Here is a 26,670-nt window from a genome sequence, read left to right on the forward strand (position 1 = left end):
TTGAAAATGTGTCTATTACAGTGAGTAGATACTTGTAGCCCTTGTTGATTTTGTCTAAGTTTTTTAACTGTCCACTTGACATTTCAATCAAGTCGCTTTGCCATAAATCATCTATGCCCTTTGTGACTACTGGGAGTCTCTTAAAATTATGTCGGGCTTGTCTGTGTAATTCATCAACAATAAGTTTTCTAGACATAATATGTAAACAAGAATATTGCAACTATGGGGTGTTCAGCAGCTGATACTGCAGGATTTTCTAAATATAATTTGTCCCCTATCTGTATTTTAAATTCCAGAGTGCCATCATCTTCAGTATAGGCTGTTTCCAATGTATTGGGATCTGTAAAATCCTCCAATTCTACACTGGTGATTTTCACTTTGTTGTTAGCATTTGTTATTGATAAGGTGGGGTAGTGGTGTGCCTGTGGTTGAAGCCAATATTTGATCTTGATTGGTCTCAATGTGCCCCCAACAAAAAATTGGTAATAAAATTGTGCAGGGGACATCATATATATTTTGCCACCTGGTGTAAATGGAGAATCATATTCTTTGTTGGGGATGCTGTACAATTCAAGAATTACTGAATGTTTTGGATTCTCGATTATGCCTGTTATTTCCTTTTCTGCTGTGAGCAATCTGCTTGTTACAGATTCAAGGTGCTCATTGATAGTCCTAACAATCTCATCGTGCCCCGGCTTGATTCTTATGTCAACAGCAAGTTTTTTGTATTGTTGCACAATATCTTGAAGCTGGGTGGCAAAAACAGACAGAGCATTTGCTTGATTGGATTCCATGGTCCCTAGCTGTTGCTTGATATTAGCTACAATTTGTTACAAATTTTCAACAACTGCCAATTTTGAATTTTGAGCAGTAAGATCATGGACCTGTCTTCTGATATCCTCAAACAGGGCATGCAGTTCATTAATATGTTGATTGGTTGGAAGAGTGGTCACTGTCTGAGTGAGATGTTTGATCTCTGCCTGGATATTCTTGATATCTTCTGATTTCAATATCCTATTCACTGCTCTCTTAATATTTTTAAGTTCCTGTGATGTAGGAAGATTTGATACAGTATTCTGCAAAGATTCAAGTGCCAATTTTACATTGTGTAATTCAGAAGCATCGGCCACATTTTGCATAGCATTTTGGAGCAGGGTTATATCTGCCTGAGAGGGTGTGTATTGTTGTAAAATTTCAAGTTTTGTTTGGATATCATCTATCAAGTGATGAAAATGAGACAGTTCAGATTCAGTGTTGAGGTTTTCAAGCTTTGTGATTTGTTGCTGGACACTAACAAGGGTATCTACAATCCCAGGCAATCTGGATTCTAGTACATTTGCCAAATCACTTTGCACTGCTGCTATTGTACCTTCAAGATGGGTTATGGAACTTTGAATTTTTCCAAAATCTTCATATGTTTCAAGTTGCAGCTTGATGTTTGCTACACTCCGAGTTATTGCACTTAAAGCATCAGAAGATGGCAAATTGTTCATAAAATTTTCAAGTGTCTCAATTTTTTCTTTAACCTCGGCTATGGCATTGTTCAGAGGATCCAGATTAGGTATCTGGAGTGACTGAATCTGTTCTTTTAGAGTGGAAATCACTAGATCAAAATCTTCTTGTGATTTTATGCTTTTGACAATTGTTTGGAGCTGTGCCTGGACATTATTTATTTGCTCTTCCAATTGCTGTTTCAATTGCTCAGAGTTGGTGGCCTGGGTCTTAAATTTGGCTTGAAGAGCTGCAACAGCCTCTTCCAAACTTTGAAAATTATCCAATGTCGCCAGATCAGTATATTTCTGAAGCAACAATTTAAGTTCAGAATCAATTTTAAGAAGAGGGTCCATGCATTGTGATTGCAAATTTGTAATTTCCAATTGAAGACTGGCATTGAGTGTAGTTTGTAAAGCTTGTAAATCACTTCTTAATTTCTTGACTCTGACATCAAGCATCAGAATCTCATCACTGTGATCTTCATGTCTTGTATGGCCAAAAATATCATTAGGCATTTTGTTTAGTAGTTATTTATTATAGAGTATCTGATTCTTAATTCTATAAAAAAAGGTATAAGCTTATCATAAGATCCAGGGACCTCAATATATAAGCAGTCACCAGCAGAAACAGTATAAACAGTGCCAGAAATCATGTTTGAGTGCTTAATTCTGTAAATATTTCTCCCTACTGAAATCTTGACATCACCCTCAGGGGTTGTAATAAATTGCAATTGCCCACCTACAGGTAATTGGTAATAATTTAAATTATTGTTAAATATGTACAATATTTTGCCTGTTTCATCATCAACATCTGTAAGTATGCTGTTCAGATGAATAATTAACAAGCCACTCAGTTTATACAGCATATCAGAAGAGGGTTGTGGGGTTGGCAGGTCCATAATACCCTGTTTTTTGAACCCAAATAAGTTCATAGGCATGTTTATTTATTTCAAATCATGCTCTGTAATTGGGCATTGATTGCCATTTTTCAAATCACAATGCCCCAATGGTAAAGTATGTATGTTACATGATAAAATGCATCTCTTATCATCATGTGGGTCCAGAGCCACTTTTCTTACAACATTTGAAGTCAATAAGTGATCCACACTCTGAATTCTGGATTCTGATGTTCTGATTAAACTCTGGGATTTGAGGCAATTTTTATAATCTTCAAATTGGAGCTCTTTTTCCACAGCTACTTTGCCAATGCCCTTGGCCTTTTTGACAACAGCATTACATGTTTTAAAACTGTACATCTTGGCACTTAACCCAGCAAATTCCACAATAACATCACCAAGTGTCTCATCTTTTAACTTGCCGGGCACTTTTTTGTTGTGGGGTTGAATATTCAAATGGCTTGGCAATTCACTGGTATCAAAGTATTTGAACAATTCAGGCTGTGACATATCTTGATAAACATCTTCTGTTTTAATATCAAGAATAAAACTATCCGTATCCATGTACATCAGTTTTACATTATCACCATAAAAGGTTTCAACACATCATAATACAACATTAACATATGTAATTTGGACAATTCCAATATTGCAGCCCCTACATAAATAGGTTTATCAAACTTAATCCTTGTTTTTTTCATGTTGAAAAGTGCCATATCTTCATCATAAATTCTTCTGTAATTGAAATTAGGCTTTGCAACCAATTTTTTGCTCAGGCTGGGGTCAGTAATTATTTTAACATTGGTATGTTTTCTGACATTTTCAATTGTTTTGCCATATACAGAATTTACCATCAATTTAAACAAGCCCTTATCAAATTCGCTCTTTGCAGATGTTCGAAGCTCCGTGTTTGTATCAATATATGGTTTCAACCATTCTGAGTGCCTGAACCTCAAAACTTTTCCAAGTTTGGTTACTTGAACACCATGATGCATCAGGAACTGGAGGTTCTTGTAATATGTGACATAGCCCTGTTTTGCCTCCAGTGTCATCATGAGCTTCTTCTGTTTAGAGCCAGGTGAGCACTGAACCTCGGGAATTGGGGGCAGATCAGAAAATTTGTTATGTAAATCATCTGGAATTGTCAGATCAACCTCTAAGAAGAGGCCATAGTCACTGTCATCAAAGTCCTGAAGATCCTCAATATTGAAATCTTCGACCCACTCAAGCCCTGCATATGGCAGTTTTTGCATCATCGCATGACCATAGAGGCTGTTGGCATCTACATACAATATATAATTTGATGGCCGTGCTGGATCATAATCAGGCATATATTTGTTATTTGCTCTGGCATATCTCTGAGAACATTGCACCATACCTCCTTTTATATTTTCCTCCATAAACAGATACATATCTTGATCCTGGATCAGATCCAATTGCTTTTTGGTGTTTAAAAACATTGCAGACCATGCTAGGCCCGGGGCACTGAAAAAATACACTGGGTCCAGTCCATAATTTTGCATAGAAGATTTTCTGAATGTCTGCATTATATCTGCTGAGATGGTCACATCAAGTTTCAAATATGCCATGTGATAATCACCAAATCTCTTGCATTTTAAATTGTCCCACACCAATTGGGCATGGTGATAATCTTCATCTGTGATTCCAGAACCTCTGATTTTGCTGTAAAACTCATGTTGTGGAGGCAGGGAACACTCATTAAATTTAGAAAAATCTGTAACATAATCATATGGATATACACCCTTCCGCCTAATTAATTTCAGGTCCTGATTTGGAAACAATGCACGTGTGATTTTGAATTCACCATCAGGTAATTGAGTGGCCAGTGTATCCAGGCTAGCAGATAAAAATCTGTAAGAATCAAGAAATCTTATTTGAATAGAAAATCCATTAACTTTAATTATTTTGCTAATAGATATATATTTTTCATCATTTTCAGCTAAAATATTTAAATTCTGCTTCTCAAACCCCTCGTACCTGATCAAATGATGGAAATCATAATTGGATGCTCCATGGCAAAATATGGGGACAAATCTTGGTCTCTTGATCTTAATATTACAGCTATTACACAGGACCTGTTTATATCGACCATCTGTATGAGAATGGTGATGCACCTTGATATTTGTATTTGAAAATTCAGATTTACATACCGGGCATTTTTCTGCATTGTTGAAATCTTCAATCTGATCCTCTGTTAAAGGCAGCATGGGTTTTGATTTTAATAAGATGTTAGATGCTATGTCACGGCACTCATTTTCTATTTTATGTGCAAATATTTTGATGGCATCTGGCCCCATGTATGAATATTCTTTACTAGCAACACCATCCTGTACAACCACATAACAAAAGCTGGAAGGTTCATGTAGCTGGTATGGTGTAATAGAAGATTCTTCAGGATCCGGATTGCAGGATGCAAGAGATTTGAGGATTGATTCAAAATCACAGACAATATATGCTGGGTGTTCCAACAAGGCTTCAAACTTATTGAATTTGGCATTTTCACTTGGTATTGGCATCACCATATGAACAGGTTTATGATTGCCACAGTATTTCAGATGCTCAATTAACTTGTTTTTAGCAATTTCTGCATTCTCTTTACAAACACCATTCACCATTTTTCTACCATCAATTACAGTTAAACATCTTCTGCATATTCTGAATATTCTATTGGATTTATCTAGTTGTGTTCTCACTAAAGCTAGAAGATTATGTATCAGAGTGTAATGATTTGTGCCATCCTCTTCAATTAAGAGCAGATCAATCGGAACAGTAGAATCATCAACAAATGTACTAATTCTGAGAGGTGCTATCAAGCAATTGCCACGGCCAGTGGAATAAATATATACATTAATAGATAATTGTTTGCCATTGATATCCCGGGCCTTTTTCTCAAATTTATCAATATTCTGAACAGACATTGGATATTCCAAACCCTCCATTGCTTCATCAAAATCGTGCTCATGTTGTTTATAATAACTTATTCGCTCAGGATGCCTTGAAACTGGATACAAAGCAGCTAAAATACACCACAAAAAGCATTTCTGGTCGGTATTTTCAATATTAACCACGGCTCTTCTGTTTTTAATATTATCAGGTAATGGCAAATATGTAGAACCTTGTAATGGGCTGAATTCAGAAATATTAACATATAGCCTGTGTGAAGAGCCGCATAGGCTCCATCCAGACTCTTTTGCCGCAAATTCAGAGTGTTTAATATTCAATTGATCCATCAACTTGCTTATTATTGTGTCTGAATTTGCATTTGAATATACCGGTACAGTTTCTGTTATGTGGGGCTGTGTAAATTTTGTGCCGTTTGGTTTCTTATATTGCACAAACAATTTGAGAGAGAGCTTATAAGAGCCATTTTGTGCATTTAGAATTGCCTGCAGATCAGAATTTATACTGTTCAAAAAATTCTCAATGCCACATCTTGGCTCTGATACAAACCGGTAATCCCTAAGTTGGGCATTAAAACTGCTATGGATGGGTTCATAGCGTGGCTGCTTTGCTGCTCTGGCATTAACAGGTGCTTCATGCTTCCTTTTCAGACCAGAAGTGGATGGTTGTGGGGGCAATGTTGATGACTGTGCAGAGCAAGTATATTTATGTTTATATGTGAAATATTCCATGCTGTATTTTCTATGGCATTTGGGGCATATTTTTGTGGGGGTTCTGTATTTGTCTGGGTCACAAATCTTTTGGTGTCTAGCCCAATTAGAGCTAAATATATTTTTATTGCATTGATTACAATATTTTTGATTAGGCATTTTGTTGTTGTTTATTATATACAATTTTCTGGGTTTCAATTCAAAACTTTATACTGAATAAAAAAATGTAAGTTGGGTTCAGCACTGTGCTTTGTGTATGTGTGTGTATGTGTGTATGTATGTATGTGTGTCAATATTTTTGGCTTTGGTATTTATATACAATTTCTTGGGGTTCAAATCAAAACTCTATACTAGATCAGTTGGGTTCAGCAGTATGATTTCTAATTCAATTTATACAAATCTGCAATTAAAAAATATAAGCAGCACTGGAACAATACAACCTTACTCTTCAACAGCTCTTACAATACTGGCTGATATGCAATGCAAAATCTCTTTATATACCCTAAGCACGGAAACAATAAGCCAATCAGAATATAACACATCATCACATTACGTCATAAGCAACCAATCAGAAAACAACACATCTGAAACAATAAGCCAATCAGAATATAACACATAATCACATTACGTCATAAGCAACCAATCAGAAAACAACACGTATCTAATAATTTATTGGATGTTGCACAGCATGATGCAATACAGAAATAGGCCACAAGTGGACCGGAAGTGGACCGGAAGTAGGCAAACCGGAAGTGGACCGGAAGTAGGCAAACCGGAAGTGGACCGGAAGTAAACCGGAAGTGGACCGGAAGTGGACCGGAAGTAAACCGGAAGTAGACCGGAAGTAAACCGGAAGTGGACCGGAAGTGGACCGGAAGTGGACCGGAAGTAAATATGTATGTGTGGGTGGGTGTGGGTGTGTGTGGGTGTATGTGGGTAGGTGTGGGTGTGGGTGTGTGTGGGTGTGGTCAAGGTCAAGGTCAAGGTCAAGGTCAAGGTCAAGGTCAGGGTCAAGGTCAAGGTCAAGGTCAGGGTCAAGGTCAAGGTCAATGCGGGTGGGTGTGGGTGTGTGTGTATGTGAGTGTGTGTGTATGTGGGTGGGTGTGTATGTGGGTGGGTGTGGGTGGGTGTGGGTGTGTATGTGGGTGGGTGTGGGTGTGGGTGTGTATGTGTGTCTTGGCCTAGTTTTATGTGTGGCCAAAAAAATATCAAGAGGGGCATATTTTTGACAGTATTATGGACAATAATCTCACAGAAGTATCTTTTGTAAGTATAGGCACATCAATCTGAGGGGGCTCTTCCTTTCTCATGGAATCCATGAGGGCTTTTTTACAAAAATCTTGGATTAGAGAGGGTGCTACACTTGAGCAAAAAACTCATATGCTCATGTTGAGCTAGGTTTAAGTGTAAGCAAATCTGCTGGAGGGGGGCTCTTCCTTTCTCGGGTTTATAATACCACAAATACTACTACTAAAGTGGAGGGGCGATAGGTCAGAAATTTGCTCTACTAGTAATGTGAGTATAAATGATGAATTACGTACATAACAGCCAACGTGATAAGAAATTGATATATTCGAGTTTACCGAATATCATGTTTGCACGTTTGAACCTATTATAATAAATTAAATAATTATTTAACTTAACAGTAATGCAAAGATTACGAAAGATCGAAGAAGAAATAGAATTCTAACAGATTAAGTCGTAGCATTTTTTTTAACTCAATAGAGGGGAAAATTCAGAAGAAGGGATATTAGTTTTTACACAGCTTGATAAGCACAGTGACGAATATTTACTTGCATTTAACGTGAAAATTACTAGTAAAAAAGTGACACAGAAAACATTTCCTGACCAACATGATTAATTGATATGTGAAATAGGGCACCAAAATACGTAAATATCTCACGGGAAAGGTGATATCTGCGTTACCAGAATCTCAACCAATATACTAAGTAAAAACTTCAAACTTACCAGAAATCTTCTTCAGACATGCTTGTAACTGAAATCCATCCTTCCGTCCTTCAAGCTGGCAAACTTGTCGATTACACGGTTGTTAAAATCTGGAATATTCTGGGTAAACTTTCGCTCAATAGAAAGCATGGCCAGAGCTGTTAATCTGCCCTCAACCATTGTGTTTCGCAAAAATGTTTTTACACGCTTCATAGTGGAGAAACATCTTTCGGCTTCTGATGTGGTCATGGGAATTGTTACGAGCACTTTCAGAAGCTTCATGCATTCGCCAAATGTATCTTGGAGATTATTCTCGTTCGTAAACGAGAAAAGGGCCAAGGCTCCTGAGATGTTACTAAATTCATTCCTTCGATATATTATCCTCAATTCTGTCTTCAGTCTTTTCTCATCCAAGAAAGGATAAACACCGCATGCTGATTGCAGACACATATCAGGAAACTACCCATGGTAGCTTGAGAACTTTTCTGGCAAGAATAAGTTTGCTGCAATAAGGTGACCTCTGAAGGAAAATCTATCGATCGCTTGGCTTATAATTACATCACAAACCTCCTTTGCCTCGGCGCTTCGATTGCGATTGGTAGTCCTCCTGCGCTTTATCGAAAACATAGCATCCTCACTCTCAGATTCCTCACCACTTTCCTCTCGAACTTGCGATACATGTTTCACAAAAGAGGTAATGTGCTTCTCGACGGAAGTTGGGTCTATTTCTATTTTCTGTAGCTGATTGTATAATATGTCAACATTTGGCATTATCTTGTGGAAAAGAGACAGCCGATAGTTAAACTCCCCGTCCTGCAATATTTTTTCCAGGCCTGCTGCTTGCTCCAGAGTAGAATCCAGTTTAATATGGTCTGCTGCTTGAATCGCTTCCATGCATTCGATCAGATCTTCCCTATGCTCGTAAACAGTGTTCACAAACCTTGTATGAAAATTCCACCTTGTCGTTGCAGGTCTTGGTAACCGCTTGCCTACCACTTCGTCCAAAACCGCGATTATCTGGGACGAATTTGAGAAAAATGTTGCTATCCCTCGTAAACTAGCAAAAAATATTCGCACATAGCGATTAACTGATGCAGCATTGAACATAACTAAATTTAGCTGGTGAGCATAGCAGTGAAGGTAAGCTGCATTACTGTAACGTTGCCGAATAATAGCCTGCACACCATTTGCGGACCCGCTCCTTACCGATGCACCATCGAATGTCTGAGCAATTAGCTTGTGAGGTTCATTTGCAACATGCTGTTCTACCTCTTCAAGGATGCACTGAGCTAGAGAGCATGCATCGTGGAGAGCTGGATTTAAGTATTTCAAAATCTCTCCACTGGTTTTCCATTTACAATGTAACGGAAAATTGTTACCAGTGGCGGTCCCTCCATGGAACAGAGGGAACAGGCTGTTCCCTCCTACTTATCGCGCTTTTGACCTATTTAAATTATTTATATTAACATAATAAGAACACTTCATTCTCCCGAAATCAACGTTTCCAAAAGTAACGCTGAAGAAAATCTTTCACCGTAGCTGGACGTTTGTTTACGTCACCTACCCCCAACGCATCATGGTTCTCACCCTCTAGTGTCTGACGCCGAGTATTTCCGACCACGCGCGAAGGTAAACGATCCTTACGGCACCACGGAAGCTGAACACTCTAGCTGTTCCCTCAGAGATATTGCGGATTCGCTTTTCTTCCAGTTTTTGCTATGTGCTGAAGCTTAATCGCGTCACAAGTGATACATTTGAGTGTAGAAAGCCTATAACTTCCTAATCTCGTTGAGAACTTGCGTCTGACATTCATAACGAACTGGAAAAATCTTCTACAGTCTAAGCGTCTGCTAAATGCCTTGGCTAACGCTGGGAAATAGCTTCCGAGGGAACAGCTCACATCCACCTGTTCCACCAACCCCAAGATCAAAGTTTCAAGGCACGCAGTGGCAGGACAAGAAAGCGAATGTTGCGAGTGTTGTATGATCGACCGGCTGAGGACGAAAGCCTTTAGTTCATTGAACTTTGCATATAATACAACAAATCAACACACATCCTAACTGAATTAAAAACTAAAACGAAATCATACACAAGGCATTTTCCAACGAGTTACTACAACTCTGTAAAATTATTAACTGGATATTCTTCCAGTGGCAAATAATATTGTTGTCCTTGTTTAACCCTGAGAAGGGAGTCTGGAACAGGTCGGGTTTTGTTAACAACTTCAACTGATCTAGCGAACGTCATGAAAAAATCTCAGCCATCTGTGTGCCATTATTGCATTGAGGACGTTTGAATTACAAGAATACTCAACTCTATGAAAAAACGTCAACTTAATCTACGAATAAAGAGATGAAACAGGTTCCGACAAAACATTATTTTTTTTTCTCTGATCACTCAAAAATTTATATCAAATTTTTCTTTGTTGCGGATCAACAATTTTATTTTTAATGTTTTCTTTATATTATATCACATTTGCTTTAAAATTATTATTGTCATATAATTTTAACGTGCCTCATGCTTGTCACTTCTAACAATTTGTAATACAGTATATGTATCGTATATTTATTTGGTTCATTTCAATAAGGGTTGAATTTTACTTGATCTACTGTATTATATTAAGACACCCATGCGGGGGGGGGGGGGAGTGCAGGTGACCTGTTCCCCTGCCTGATTTATTACCGCACGCCACTGATTGTTACCATTTGAAATGCGGACGAAACATCAGTCGTTTCGTCAGCTATTACCGCCAAAAAATCAGCCTTCTCGATTTCTTTTGAAATTTCCTCGTGGCATACCTGTAGCATGCAGTCAAGCAATTCGTTCTGAACTGTTTTCGAAGTTCCCTTAAAAACAGTTGCTTTCTCTAGGTGGCCTTTCATACTTTCGTCCAGTTCGCCACTGAAGTTCACAAGCCCGCGAAATATTCCTGGGTTCGAGGAGGAAACGGTTTCGTCATGACCCCTGAGAGCTAGCTCGAATGCACCACAAAAACGGACGCAATTAATTATTATATTTAATACATATCTGTTCTTCGAAACTTTCTCGTTATGTTCATGAAGAGACTGACGGTATGCACTGTCCAACCGTGCTTGAATGTTCACTTTCCCCAGAAGAACAAAGTTGAGAACATTGTCCATGTGCGCATGCGAAGCTTCGTGCTTCTTGATTTTTCACTCAAGTGATGTAGATCCTTCACCCCCACCTTGGACCATGCAATATCTCCACCAAACAGCACACACGGAAAACAAAAGAGAGCATTCTTCTTGTCACAACCGCACAACCAATCGCACTTGTCGTAAGTTTCAACGCGAAATTTCCGAGTGAACTCACGACCTCCCTTCTTGGACACTTGTTCTAGATTCAAATTCGGCCTAGGTTTTTTATGCTTATTTTTTCATCCAGACTTCTGGTTGAAAAACTTCGCACTAACAAGTTCTCCACACTGTTCATCACGACAAACATACAACTACAGCACACAACTACCGAAAAAGCTTTACTTCTCCATGGAAAACGAAAAAACAACAAGTGTCAATGCTATCGTCTTCCCATCCGGTCGTTTTATTGCCTCGAGGTTGCCAGACAATTTTGCCAACTTCTCAGAAATTTGTAGTGCAGAGGTTCCTGTCGCGGTGAGTTTAGATGACGACAGAGACGAAGATATAGTACAAGCAATGCAAGCACTGCTTGCATAATTCGAATATCATTTAATGTACTTAATGTTCTAACCGTATTTAGTTTCCATCGCACTCGATTTCGCGAAAAAATGCGGCCGCAAACTCGCCCAGCAGCTCTGTAGCAAGCACCAGCCTCAATGCTTGCAGCCGTTCTGCGGGAAAATAAGGCCTCCGAAGGAGTCACATGGCGAAGCGTGAAATTCTGGTGGAACCCGTCCACAAAGCTTCTACAAAAAGCTGTGCTTTCCGAGCTTGCGTGATTCCCGAAAATAGCCGAGTTCAACCGAAAGCAGAAGGATTTATCTATGGGTACGTTGCCAGCAAAAACTAGTAACGAATATTTGTCTTCATGAACACGTAAACAAGATCGCAAATATAATAATAATTGTTAGTCATAAAATAACTAAAAGAAGTTATTATCACTGTTCTAAATTCCATATATATATCATATTATATTACAAATTATTTTAGATTTCGCGAAATGTAAAACGCGTAAAAAAAGTTGACATTGGGAGTTGGGGCAGTGGAATTTCTGCACCCCCGTGAAGAGTTTTCTCAGGGAGGGAGGGAAGATTGGACGGACCTTGGAAAGCGCGTGGGATAGTGTGAGTGTTTGTTGCTTCGTGTTTTGTGCTGTGAATTTATCGGAATGAACGCGTATTTAGGAACGGTTGATGTGAAGTGCGGGTGTATTATTGAGCAATTGAAAATTGCTTCGTTTAGCTCGAGAGAGATAAGTGTTAAAATGAAAATCGTGGAAAGGGGTCGACCAACACCAAGAGTTTGAAATTTATTGTGGTGAGTACATCGTCTATGCATGTGTTTCTTTGCTTTGAAATGAATTTTTTATTGTTTGTGTTTAACTTTTTATTTAGTGTTTAAGTTACTCCAATGCGGTTTTTAGGGTGCCCAAAAATACTAAATTACATCATGCAGCGTAAAATAAACAAATGATTCCCATTTTTTTTATCTAAATCGGTTTGGTCACCGTTTGACCATATTAAATAATAATGAACAAATAAAGGTACTAATAAGTAAGTAAGAAATTCCGTCTCCCTTTAGTCGTATGCGGAAAGTTCGCATATGCAAAACGTTTAATATCATATGAATAACGTTACCTGGATTTTTTTAAAAAGTAAATGTGACGTTTGCGGATCATATGGTTTATTTTTAGTACAGTCACTTTATTACGATATTTTGACAAATCCAGCGACTGGGTAAATGAGGCTATAAACCTTGAATCTTTCCCCTCGGCATGTCGTTGTACTACATGTTTTGTTGTACTGAAACATTGCTTGCCTCCTTCGTAAGACTACGCTTCGCTACTGGATGACGAGTTTCTAATTTATTTAACAAGCGGCTTGAAAAGAAATTTTGACAACTTTATCACATTATCAGGATTTTTTTTGGAACGTGCTAATCAAAATATGTAATTAAATCTAAATGATGTACTCTACATCATTACAATGCAAATGTACTTTCCACTAAACTCAGAAAACATGCAACTCATATACGCAATAATTTTGCAAGTAACAAGAATCTGTAACCGACTTCCGTGGCTAGCATATCGCATTACAAAGCCACGGATCCTGTGTTCGAATCCCGGCCTGGACATGGGTGTTCTTTGTGAGTGGCCCTCCATCAATTTCATTATATCATCACTCATCCTCATTGTCGTGATTACCGAAAAGTAGCAGAAAGCGACTTTAAATAACAAAAATCAAGCAAGAATCTGTACTTTTTCAGTTACCGATATTATCTTTTATTGGAAATTGCGTTATTTATTGCTCTACTCTTATGTCATAAGTGAATAAGATTATCGAACGCAGAATGATTTTTTCAATGGTTGGTAATTTTCTTTCTTATGTTAACTTCAATGCTTCTGGCAACTCTTCATTGTTTACCGTTCTCCGGAGAGAGGGCCAGTTTCGCCTAGGGGGTGGGTTTCGGACGACAAACTCTCCGTCCTCCCAGCCACAGATCCCGCGCGCTTTATTCCCCCAGTTCCCTCGCCTCTTACCCCTCGCGGCCGCGCCTGAGAATGCTCTACGCTCCGCCAGATTTCTCCTGAAGTTCCGTATTCTCCCGCACGGTGGCGTGCAAACTTCGCAATTGTCGCGGAAGAATGAATACAGAACCGACTAACGAACGATCTATATGCAACGGAATATTTGCAACCCAGACAATGTAAAAGCTAATATATAAATGTTAATGTAATGTTTGTTCACTTGTAGTTACACACAGCAGTGCGGCGTCCGTATCGTCCTTATGAGCGGCCGCCCCTGATTGTGAGAATATCTTATTTGCGCTGTACGTTAGGTTAGGTTAGGTTAGGTTAGATTAGATTAGAAAGCAGCAAATTTGCGCAGGAAATAAGATATTCTCACAATCAGAACACCGTAACGTTCCAACAGCCAATCAGAGAGCAACAAATGAACCCGCATTCACAATTTGACTGGAAAAAAATATCGCGGCCGGGCGATAACGACAATGCAAGGGGGCTGACGATGATGCCGGGGGGGGCTCAGCCCCCCCTGGCCCCTGCCTGGCTACGGGCCTGTTGTTACTTGGACATTTTATCGATGACACTGAATGTAGAAAAATTGTAAATGAAGAAATCGCAAGTCATATTTTTAACATGAGTAGTAAGTAGTAGAAATCATTGTAATGTGTGTTTGGCGTCTGCCTTCTGCTTCCGTACTGTACGCCTGCCCCCAGAACGGGGTGGCGGACGTTCGGGCTGACACCTGGCGTAAAAGAGGGGACATGTACCGTACTGCAAGGGAATATGTAGATTCGGACGACTTCGATGGCACACGAAAGCAACGGGAGAAATAGGAACGGAGCGCTTGCCAATCCGGACAAGGCCCCTTTGAGTCTCTCATGCAACAGTTGGATGCCATGGAATCCAGAAGGAAAGAGTTTTAGGCGAGTGTTCTCTTGTTAAATCTAAGTATATTGTTTTCGAAGTTTAATGAATGATATTTAATCACATGTGTCTCTATTTTAAAGTTTACACGTGTTATTAATACAGAGCATGCAATTAGTGGAAGTGAAGTATCATGATAACAAAACTTTTAATAATAATAATAATAATAATAATAATAATAATAATAATAATAATAATTAGGGGTGAGCCGATACCACTTTGAACAGATACCGATGCTTGAAAAATTACAATAGTTAAAAGCTGTTTAAAATATTGATTAATAATAGTGTCTACACATTCCATTCTAGCTATATGCATAAATTTATCAAAATATTTGCTTTAAAATATTCAAGAATTATATCAGAATATTATATTGCATGTTACGTTATCACAAAATCCACAATTTTTTCACACAAAACTGGTGCAAAATTAAAAGAAACTTCTAATTTTGCTTAATTTCCACGATTAATTAGACTCCGCGTAAGTGTCGAGCGCCATTTTTGCGGATTCCGTGAAAGACCAAAATGGCGGGAAACTATAGGCCGGTATCGTTAAATACATTGCAACCGATACTTTCCGATACCACCGGTATTGGTATTGGCTCAGCCCTATATAATAATAATAATAATAATGATGATGATGATGATGATGTCAGCAAGGCCAAAAACAAAGGATAGCGTAGGGGCCTAAAATTTTACAGTGACATAATCCAGAGCTTGGATCCAATATACATCACTGTGAGAAATATGGCAGATATTGTTGTGAAGGAGATATAAGTTACACTCAACGAACTACCACTTGTGTAAATACTTGCCGTAAATCCATGAAACTGCGATCGACTCGAAGAGGACAGCGAACAGCATAGAATAGCCGGCAGCGTACCGATCCAGCAGGTTGAAAAAGTAGAAGCCGCCCTGAAATTTAACAAGTAGTAACATTAATTATAGTAATTGAACAACCCTAGCAACACTTACCAGGGCATGATGTTAATAGTGATTGATATCTTGCAGGCAAACTCTTCATGCAGTGACTATGAACCAATATTCTGTGAATGTTAGTGACAGTCTTTCTACATTAGCATGGAATGGTGTTGTTCAACAGATGAAACATTTCCGGTCTCGTCTCATTTTTCAAGACGAGACACGAGACGGGACAAACATTTTTTTCGAGACGAGACATTTCCAGTCTAGTTTACATTATTCAGTTTATCTATTGCTTATTTTTGGAAGAGTAGGCAAAGGTTAATCTACATTGTCTCAAAAACAAAAACGGATTATTGATCGATGGACTTGATCTTAGTGAAATTAAACATGAACAAGTATTCATATATTGGAGTTCTGGAGAATGCGCTGTGATTCTTGTAAAGCGAAAAGGGGAAGTTGGAAAGTACTTACTTGCAAACAAGCAGCATAAAGCAGAGCCTAACACACAGTATATGAAGACTGTCGCCTGCGAACAGACTATGAAGCCAGTGGGTGAGCAGAGGCTAGTATCCTACACACCTGTGAGCAGGAAGAAGAGGTTAGCATTCTTCTCATCTTCTAACAGAAGCGAGACCAGTAAGGAAGTAGATGTCACGAGCCGGCAATAAGGCCAGCGAGTTAGCAGAGGCCAGCTTTCTACTTACCTTCGAGCAGGAAGTAAGGCCAACGACTTAGCAGAGGTTTGCTTTCTACTCACCTGCGAACAGGAAGTGAGGTCAACGAGTTAGCAGAGGCTAGCAATCTATTCATCTGCGAGCAGGAAATAAGGCCAACGAGTTAGCAGAGGCCAGATTTCTACTCAACTGCGAACAGGAAGTAATGCCAACGACTTAGCAGAGGCCAGCTTTCTACTTACCTTCGAGCAGGAAGTAAGGCCAACGACTTAGCAGAGGTTTGCTTTCTACTCACCTGCGAACAGGAAGTGAGGTCAACGAGTTAGCAGAGGCTAGCAATCTATTCATCTGCGAGCAGGAAATAAGGCCAACGAGTTAGCAGAGGCCAGATTTCTACTCAACTGCGAACAGGAAGTAATGCCAACGACTTAGCAGAGGCCAGCTTTCTACTTACCTTCGAGCAGGAAGTAAGGCCAACGACTTAGCAGAGGTTTGCTTTCTACTCACCTGCGAACAGGAAGTGAGGTCAACGAGTTAGCAGAGGCTAGCAATCTATTCATCTGCGAGCAGGAAATAAGGCCAACGAGTTAGCAGAGGCCAGATTTCTACTCAACTGCGAACAGGAAGTAATGCTAACGACTTTAGCAGAGGCCAGCTTTCTACTTACCTTCGAGCAGGAAGTAAGGCCAACGACTTAGCAGAGGTTTGCTTTCTACTCACCTGCGAACAGGAAGTGAGGTCAACGAGTTAGCAGAGGCTAGCAATCTATTCATCTGCGAGCAGGAAATAAGGCCAACGAGTTAGCAGAGGCCAGATTTCTACTCAACTGCGAACAGGAAGTAATGCCAACGACTTAGCAGAGGCCAGCTTTCTACTTACCTTCGAGCAGGAAGTAAGGCCAACGACTTAGCAGAGGTTTGCTTTCTACTCACCTGCGAACAGGAAGTGAGGTCAACGAGTTAGCAGAGGCCAGCTTTCTACTTACCTTCGAGCAGGAAGTAAGGCCAACGACTTAGCAGAGGTTTGCTTTCTACTCACCTGCGAACAGGAAGTGAGGTCAACGAGTTAGCAGAGGCTAGCATTCTATTCATCTGCGAGCAGGAAATGAGGCCAGCTTTCTACTTACCTTCGAGCAAGAAGTAAGGCCAACGAGTTAGCAGAGGTTTGCTTTCTACTCACCTGCGAACAGGAAGTTAGGTTAACGAGTTAGCAGAGGCTACCCTTATATTCATCTGCGAGCAAGAAATGAGGCCAACGAATTAGCAGAGGCCAGCTTTCTACTTACCTTCGAGCTGGAAGTAAGGCCAACGAGTTAGCAGAGGTTTGCTTTCTATTCACCTGCGAGCAGGAAATGAGGTCAACGAGTTAGCAGAGGCTAGGTTTCTACTCAACTGCGAACAGAATGTTAGGCCAAAAAGTTTAGATTTATATTCACCTTCGAGCAGGAAGTGAGACGAACGAGAAATATCATATCTCCTCAACCCCTGACTCTAAAGGCACAAAACGAAAACCATTCTCTGGAGGAAACCATGAGCTATGAATTTGGTCCAGTGACTTTAGGACGTAAAATGCATAGTTTCTTACATATTTGCTGTTATTTTGGGTCGGAAACCAACTTTTACGCTAATTCTAAAAATTAAAGAAACTTTTTGAAACTTTGTAATTCAATTAAGATTTATGGCAGCTCTATCAAACAAAAAAACATAACTTAGCGAATCTTCTGCTCTTTCATTTTGATTATCTTCACTTTTTGTCTACAATGCACATTTTTCTAAATATTAATTCTTTTACTTATCAAGGTGAGTTTTTGGCGCCATTTCTTCAAGATGGTGGCGAACCTATAGGTCAGAGAGTGTTAGACTTTTCAAAATCGGATTCCTCACTTTTTTTTTTACTATAGGGGCAGTTGGTTTTATTTCTGTTGCAATTAGTTCCTCAGATGGCCAAAAAATTGCATAACTTTCCTCGACTAAAAGCAGAGGCTAGAATTCCAGTCACTTGCTAGCAGAAAGTGAGGCCAACGAATAAGCAGAGGTTAGTTTTCTACTCACCTCCGAGCAGGAAGTGAGACCAAGCACATGGCACAGTGGTTCGGATGCCACTTTAAACTGTAGATCCAGTCCAGATTGGCCTTTCTGTGCATAAAGTGAACAATTCAATCAATTCAGTCAATCAAATAGAGTTATCAGAGGCTAGCTTTATACTCAACTGCGAACAGTAAGTGAGGTCAACGAGTTTTTCACCTGCGAGCAGAAAGTGAGGTCAACGAGAAAGCAGAGGCTAGAATTCTAGTCGCTAGAGAGCAGAAAGTGAGGCTCGCGTATAAGCAGAGGCTAACTTTGTACTCACCCACGAACAGGAACTGAGGTCAACGAGTTAGCATATGTTAGATTTCTACTCACCTGCGAGCATGAAGCGAGGCCAACGGGTCAGCAGAGGCTAGTTTTCTATTCAGCTGCGAGCATAAAGTGAGACCAATGAGTTAGCAGAGGTTAGCCTTCTACTCACCTGCGAGCAGAAAGTGAGGCCACCGAGTTAGCAGAGGTTAGCTTTCTACTCACCTGCGAGCATGAAGCGAGGCCAACGGGTCAGCAGAGGACAGTTTTCTATTCAGCTGCGAACATAAAGCGAGACCAATGAGTTAGCAGAGGTTAGCCTTCTACTCACCTTCGAGCAGAAAGTGAGGCCAACGAGTTAGCAGAGGTTAGCTTTCTACTCACCTGCGAGCATGAAGCGAGGCCAACGATGAAATAGAGGGTGAAGAGAGCTGCCACAAAGATCTCCCTGTGCCTGCCAATGATTGCGAACTCATCGCTCAGGGCAGTAATTATAGCCTCTGATCCGCCGAACTGTAACACAAGAGCAAATTAGAAATCAGCATTGCAGTCGTTTCTGGATTATAGCAGATCATTCATTAAATATTTGTTTTAGTCCCCAATTATCGAAAATGAGAGGATGAATGTAAAGAATTACCAAGTATTCTATTCCTTTCTTGAAAAATCATCTTTTCTTAGCTGTTAAAGAGCCAAGGCTCCTAGGTTCGAGACCTGAGTGTGTCTTGTGCTTGTCCCATTAAATATTTCCACATATCATCATTCATCCTTATCAAGAGGTAAAAAACGATAATTCGATTGATTTCTTCTGTTTTACTTCTATTTTATGCCCCTTTTGGCTAATTGCGAAGATGAGGATGAGTGATGATATGATGAAATTGATGAAAGGACACTCACAAAGAACCCCAGGACGGGATTCGAACACAGGTTCCCTGGTGTCGTATCGCGCTGTACATTCCAACTGGGAACGGAACGCGGTACTCCACGATTACAAGGTGACAACTTTAGCCGCTATGCTACCAGTGTGGATCATTCAAAGTTGAAAATTACTAATAGTATAATAAAGTTTCATATTGCAAGTATATTTAGTATATTTAGTGGATTCTTTTTTATACTAACAGTGGAGTACTTAGAGGTCAGAAAGCTTATCTTGGTACAGTTCTTGGTAGTCTGTTGTCTGTACGTTGTTGCTGTCAAACGTATGTTTCGTGCAAACCTGATGATTGACCATGCTGCAGTAAGAGTACTTTGAAAGGGCAAGCAATAATATCAATGAGTTATTCAAGCACTTAGAGGGCAAATTCTTACCACTCGCTATCAGAGTTGCTCCCAGGCACGTACTTAGAAATACATTTCGGGTGGGGTCCGACCAAGTGTCTCAATAATAATAATAAAATTAGAATAAGTATATTATATTAAACTAAATGTTAATTAAGAGTGTAAATTATTTAATATTGTTATTATTAATTGAATAGGGAAATATGACGAATTGATAGATATATAACAGCATGTATTCATTATCTAGCTTTCGCCAAAATTTGAATAAAAACAATAATTCTGGCAAGGAAATTAATGTCAAATAGACGAATAATTGAATAGTTGTTGAATAACAAAAGAGGAGTTAATCCAATTGTATTAGGCAAAAGTAATTGCACGACGATCACTTTTAATTGCCTATTACAACTGACAAAAAGTAAAGTTGCTGATTAATATTTTATGTATATTGATGTCACGGTATCCAGTGACATGTGAAACGCAGTTCGATATCAATTATTTTTGTTTATTGATTCATTGTATGTTCAAATATAAAAGTGTGAGGTTTGATTTATTTTGTGGATAAATTTGTATCCGAGCCAGACGTCGGGAGTTGGGAGAAGGGTTTTTCCTGAGTGACAGCCGAACTGTCATTGCGGCCTAGAACATGACATATTTGCACCAACACGGGACGTCACGGAGAAAAGGAAGACTTATTTCCATCGGGACCGAGGTAGGAGTCGCATCGGGTGGGCGAACCCATTTTTCACGGATGACCAGGAAAATCAGCTGGAGACCAAGCCTGCAAGAATCGAGGACGCGCCTGGTGACCGCGTTTCAAGTCAATGGACAGAGGTCATTTCCATCTCTTCGGAAACCCAAGCCAAGCCACTTTAACGTGCTTCTCAACCGACAAATTCGAAAGCGGTATAAATCGAGAGTACTACGAGTCCAAAAGACAGTTTTTACCCGGATTTCATAGAGAGAGCATCTCCGCGCTACACTCTCGCGTGACTATTGTTTTGTCTCCGTGGACTTTGTTTTCTTACGTACCGTGAGCGAATTGCAGATAGAGAGTTAACAGTATGCGCCTTATTTGGTGAAGCATTACGCGGTGCTTTGTTTTTGCCAAGCGTGGACTACATAATAATGGGGGGCTAAAGGAGATAGAGAAGTGAGGCCGCCGCCTTCCCTGACGCCCGCAACGATGCATCGCCATCATACGGTGAAGCCAGCCAGCCAGCGCCAAAGACGACACCAAAGTCAACCACTGCCCAAAGCCCGAATGACGTTTCCAGTTCGACGTTCCATATGCATGTATGTATATATGTATATATATACACACACACACTTCACAGGTATCTACCTATACCTAGGTATAATGTAAAGGCATTGGGAATATTCTATTTTAGAACAACGTACACGATTTTCCTATTTTTAATGCAAAATTTCCATAAACAATTTTTACTTCTTTGATTTACTTAGAATTTATGGTTCTTTTAAAAACAGATTTTAAGACCAGATAACAATTGCGAAACATGTAAAGCTCTGGACCTTGTTTTGTGCTCATTTTGAATTTAACGGAACGGAAAATCAGGAGTTCGAAATGTGAAAATTGCCAATAAAGATACATCTATTTATTTAAATGCAGGGTGAGATTAAAGGGGATGAGGATTCCCCCCTCGTCTATCTTGAGCCATCCCAACCAGGAATTATCATCTCCCACCCACGGATATGGAAACCATATTATTATATGCATCATAATCATAAGTTTCCACTTCAGTTCAGTTCATCTCAATTTTCAACAATGTTTCTCAATGCAGAATACGTAAGTACGAATATTCAAATTAAATGAACTAGCAAATTTCAGCCGTCTTGCGAATATAAGAAATTTACCAAATGTTTAGTTGGCGGAGGTTCTGGTGGCGAGAAATGTACCAAGATAAGCCTTCTAGCTTACAGAATAGTCTCTACTACTTGATACGAGTTAAGAAATGATATTTGCACATCTATTAATTAAAATATTTGAAGGATACTTTCGCCTCAGTGGCCTAATCGACACCAACAGTCCTGGGTTTGAGTCATGGCTTGTGTATGGCCTTATAACTGGCCTTTCATGAGTTTTATCATTATTCATTTTCATCGTTATGATTAGCCCACAGAGACAGAAACAGTACCAAGCAATGCGACTATTAAAAATTAGGAATATCATCTATCTATTTCAATCCAGAGTTTTTAATAGGAACTATTCTGCAAGTTACAACATGCCATGCTACAGATTCAGATGTCAATTGGCTAATCTCTTTAGCATATGCACATGGGAAATTTCTATTGGCAATTATCGATTTGCGGTTATTCAGTACACAGGGGTAGATCGTAATCCGTACCGGAAGTGCGAGATTTAAAACTCCCTCCCCCACAAAACTGGACGAAAATAAGTCTGATGACCAGACCGAGTTGCCCAGCAACAATGGCTGAACGCAACAATGCCTCTGTGAATGCATTCGGAGACGTAATCCAGCATCACCACTCAAAAAAATCTAATTCAAATGTTTGCAAAAATCCAGGAAATGGGTAGAGAGAAGACAACCAAGCTGGAAGGTAATGTCAACATTATGAAATACGCTTTTAATTTATTTATTTTATTTTTTTTTTTTTTTATTTTTTTTTTTTTTTTTTTTTGCGGATGGAGGAAGCAGAGGAAAAGTAATCTTAATAAATATGCACTATTGACTATTATTGGAATTGATGTTTAGAAATGTGAATTGTCTCTTGAAGAATTGGACCTTTTCTGGCAATTTTCTTTATTTTGCTTACCTCTCTTGCGACAGTGAGGATAATGATGAGCTGTTATTACTGATGGGCGGTATGGCCGAATCTAGCTTCCCACTCCCAATGGGTTAGTAAGCATTTAAAATTAACTAAAGCATCAAAAGAGTTACAAAATCGAGCACAAGAGGGTGTGGTTTTGAAAATTATATATTGCTGAAGTTCTTTCTCGTATTTCGATACCCTCCCAACACTTTTACCCCTTTTTATTATCATTGTGGAATTTTGTACAAAGCATTAGCTTGAAAATTATCTTGTTATAGTTAAAAGTTAAAAATTCACTACAAATTCGTGTTTCTTAGTTTCCAGAAGTGTACAAATTTGAACTCAACTGCTTCATTGCATGTTTGCTCGTTGAGACTCAAAGCTGCAATCGAAAATTCAAATAAATGAATGTGTTAATATACTAAACATTGTAAAATTGTAAATAAACTATTATATCCTAATATTGTTAAAAACAACAGGGCCTCTGAGTAGCCAAATAGTTAACGCTCTGTCCTCTGGTGCGAGTTGTCCCGGATTCGATTCGCGGTGGGAGCTCCAAACTTTTTGGTGTTTACCCAGTATCGTGAGGACAATTGGGAAGCTAGAAGGAGTGGACTGTCTCGCTAGATGGGACAAAACGAAAAAGGGCTGTTGAGCCATGGAGTAGGTTTAGTTAAGAAAACAGAATTAATTAGGACTGAGCCGATACCACTTTGAACCGATACCTGTGCCGACACTCTTACCGATACCCACCGATACCGATGTTTGAAAATTTTCAATAATTAAAATTTGGTCAAAATATTGACCAATATTTATGCATAAATATTCTTCTCACGTATATGCATCAATTTACAAAGAAATTTGCTTCATAATTAGGGAACGCATTTTAAGGTGCAGAATTATGGCCGGAAAAGGGAAGAAAAGGTTTTCTAAAAGGTGCAAAAAAAAAGGTGCCTTTATTCAGGTCTAAACCAGTTACATTAACATTCTTTATTCAACACTGTAGCAAATCACATAATTTATGGTAAACATGGTACAATTTATATTATACCATTATAGCTCTCGCACTTCTCTACAAAATGACACTATAGGATTTTATGTAGCCGCGCACGAAAAGTGAAAATCGTTTATTTTTCTGTCCAATTTCTTAACAAAACATGAAAGAGAGGAAAGAAAAAAGGTGCTGAAGCATCAAAGAGGGGGTAGAAAAGGAATAAATGTGCTAGTCTCACGAAAAGGTGCAACACTTGTGTTTATTTTACTTGATTTCATGTCCAAAAATACATATCTCAAACGATCGGTAAGATGCTGTACCTTAAAGTCCGTTCCTCTATTATTCAAGAATTAAATGAGAATTAAAATAGATGTTATGTAGTCACAAAATACAGTTTTTTGTGCAAAATTGTTGCAAAATAAAAAGAAAGTTTGAATTTTGCAAAATTTCCAGAATAATTAGACACCACTCGGTATCGGCTCAGCCTTATAATTAACGAAGCTATATGCATACAAATTAAATACACAAAGAACAACATGTATCATGACAAAGATATGTTGAGTGCAGTAAAACATTAACTTGCATAAACTCTAACGGTGGACTTTTGGTTCATCAAAATACACACAGAAATACATAAACGGGTACTTTTACCAGTTGGTGCTTCATGCGATGCACTAAAAATGCATATATAGAGGCAGACACAACCATTTCCAAGATACCACAATTGCACGTGTCAACTGTGTCAGTTGATCAAAAGTGCATTAAACTTGAGTTTATGCATTTTGAATTCTGTGTAGTAGAAATTATTTGCAATTCCTGCAACAGCGTTATGATTCATTTTCTAGTTTACGGTTAGGTTAGGTTAGTTAACATGAAGGAAATTTTAAATTACCTGATTTCTACTTAAGATTTTCAGTCCAAAAATAATTCTTCGTTTCGCAGTTGATTTAGTTGCTAGGCTCCAATAATGTAACATTCTTGATAAGGTTCATTGTATAATTGTTTCCTATGTTTGCTTTGTTAAATTTGTGCTTTAATTATAACTGTAACATTGACCAAAATACAATTAAATAAATGTCTGTCGAAGAGAGTAGTGTGTTCCTCCAAAACATTACATTAACAACGTGTTTAAACCATAGTAACAAAAGTAAATAGAATTAGAAAAATGCTAGTCTTGTAAAGTTTTGATTGGTAATTAAGAGTTGTGTATGGTATGTGTAATATATATACGTCTAGTTGCTTTAATTATAAAAGTGCAGCCAATATATAAAAAATAAGAATAAGTTAAGCAAGCGAACATTATTCAGGAACCGAACTAGTCCATGTCAAGTACAAAATATATTTCGGGGGGGGGTCCAAACCAAGTGTCTCAGGAATAATAATAATAATAATAATGACGATTATAATAATAAAATAATAACACTAACAATGTTTGAATTAAAATAATTATATTATAAGTATAAAAAAGTAAAGCGTTCCCCTGTGCTTTGCACCACGCCATGAAGGCGTATAGGGGGTAAATAAATACTAATTAAAATATAAAATTAATTAATATTATTTTGTTATTATTATATGAATAGGTATAAAATACGGTATAAGAGATATAAGAGCAAGTATTCATTATCTAGCTTAGCTGTAGTTAAGATCGGTATAATTTCCATAAAAACAAGTGCCCTCGGAAATATATTAATGTCAAATAGGTAAAGAATTGAATATTTATTCATTAACACAAAATAATTTTAGATCCAGTTGGCGAAAAGTAAAGTTTCTGATTAATATTTTATGCATGGCATCATAAATAGTAGTGTGAAAGCATAAATCTTTGGCACTGTCCTTCAAGCCGTATGATCCCAATATAATCCTTGCCCAGATGAAATTAATAACCATTGATTTATGCAGCAAATGCTAAAGCAGCAAATTTTCATTAGTTAATTTTAGTTCTTGGTCTTTCGGAGATGGGCTCAGACCCCCTGGACCCCTCCTAAATACCGTCCTTGGTCAAGTAACATACCGAACTGTCCAACCCAAGGGTGAGAAGCATCATGAAGAAGATGAGCGCCCAGAAGACGGATCCTGGCATCGTCGCGATGGCTTCTGGGTAGACGACGAACACCAACCCGGGACCTTCCGTTGCTACGTCCTGGATGGACTTGCCGGAATTCTGTGCCATGTAGCCCAGCACGGAGAAGATGACAAAGCCGGCGATGAAGCTGGTGCAGGAGTTGATCACGCTCGTGAGGAGAGCGTCCCTGGAAGATGAAGAAATAGAGATGAAACTGTGACAAAAGATGGCTAGGGACTCGTGTTGTGAGCGAGAAAGCATATCTCGTTCACTGATTTGATTTCTTTGCCTTCGCTTTTCTGCCAGTTTCGGCTAATAGCGAAAATGCCAACGTTCGTGGAGAAGCTAACCTGGTCCCGGGTTCGAATCCCGGGTGACCCATCATCGTTATATTATCACTAGGGAGCGGAAGTTGATGAAATGTCATCTTTTTGCTGACATCTCGGACACGATGCCCATTAAATATACAGAATATTACACTTCGTCTAGCACCCAAAACAAGTAATTCTAAAGTGCAATTTTTGGCATTTTTTTCCAATTTTCAGATTTTAGGTCATTTCCCCCGATTTTCGTCATTTTTTGCAATATTCGGTGTATTCTTTCGTCATATTTTGTCACTTCTTTCATTTTGGTAATATTCTTGAGTCTTTTCACCAAGGTGAACATAGACCTATATATATATATATATCTCGCAGGATTGCAATTTACGAGCAAAAGAAATGCTGAACTGGTGAAAGTCCTTTGTTGTGTCGTTTTTTTTTTGTTTTTTTAAAGCAAGATTGCATTTTGTTCAATTTTCTTTTCATTTCAATTTTTAACTGAAACTAACAAATTTAATGGTCACTTTTGAATTTTTTACATCATTTTTTCCCATTTTTAGGACATTCTATAGGTCATATACCTATATTTTTGAGGTCATCAACTTCCGCTCCCTAATTATCACTCATCCTCGTCGCCGCGATTAGCCAAACGTGGCAGAAAAGCTATTACTGCATGCCTTGATTTAACGTGGCCCTGGAACAAAACTATTCGTGGTAAAGGA

At 38.8% G+C, this 26,670-nt stretch overlaps 1 protein-coding gene across 1 annotated transcript in view; it reads right to left on the reverse strand.

Moving 5' to 3' along the window:
- DAT (Sodium-dependent dopamine transporter) overlaps positions 1–26,670 on the reverse strand; it is an 84,073-nt gene that overhangs the window by 20,801 nt on the left and 36,602 nt on the right. Inside the window, exons 7-9 of the mRNA XM_083128847.1 lie at positions 25,578–25,815; positions 18,892–19,020; positions 15,389–15,488 (exon numbers count right to left, since the gene is read on the reverse strand). Coding sequence (XP_082984973.1) covers positions 15,389–15,488; positions 18,892–19,020; positions 25,578–25,815 — 467 coding nt within the window. The remainder of the gene's footprint in view (positions 1–15,388; positions 15,489–18,891; positions 19,021–25,577; positions 25,816–26,670) is intronic.

This window comes from Lepisma saccharinum, chromosome 9 (genome assembly GCF_977018435.1).
Source record: "Lepisma saccharinum chromosome 9, izLepSacc3.1, whole genome shotgun sequence".
NCBI lineage: Eukaryota > Metazoa > Arthropoda > Insecta > Zygentoma > Lepismatidae > Lepisma > Lepisma saccharinum.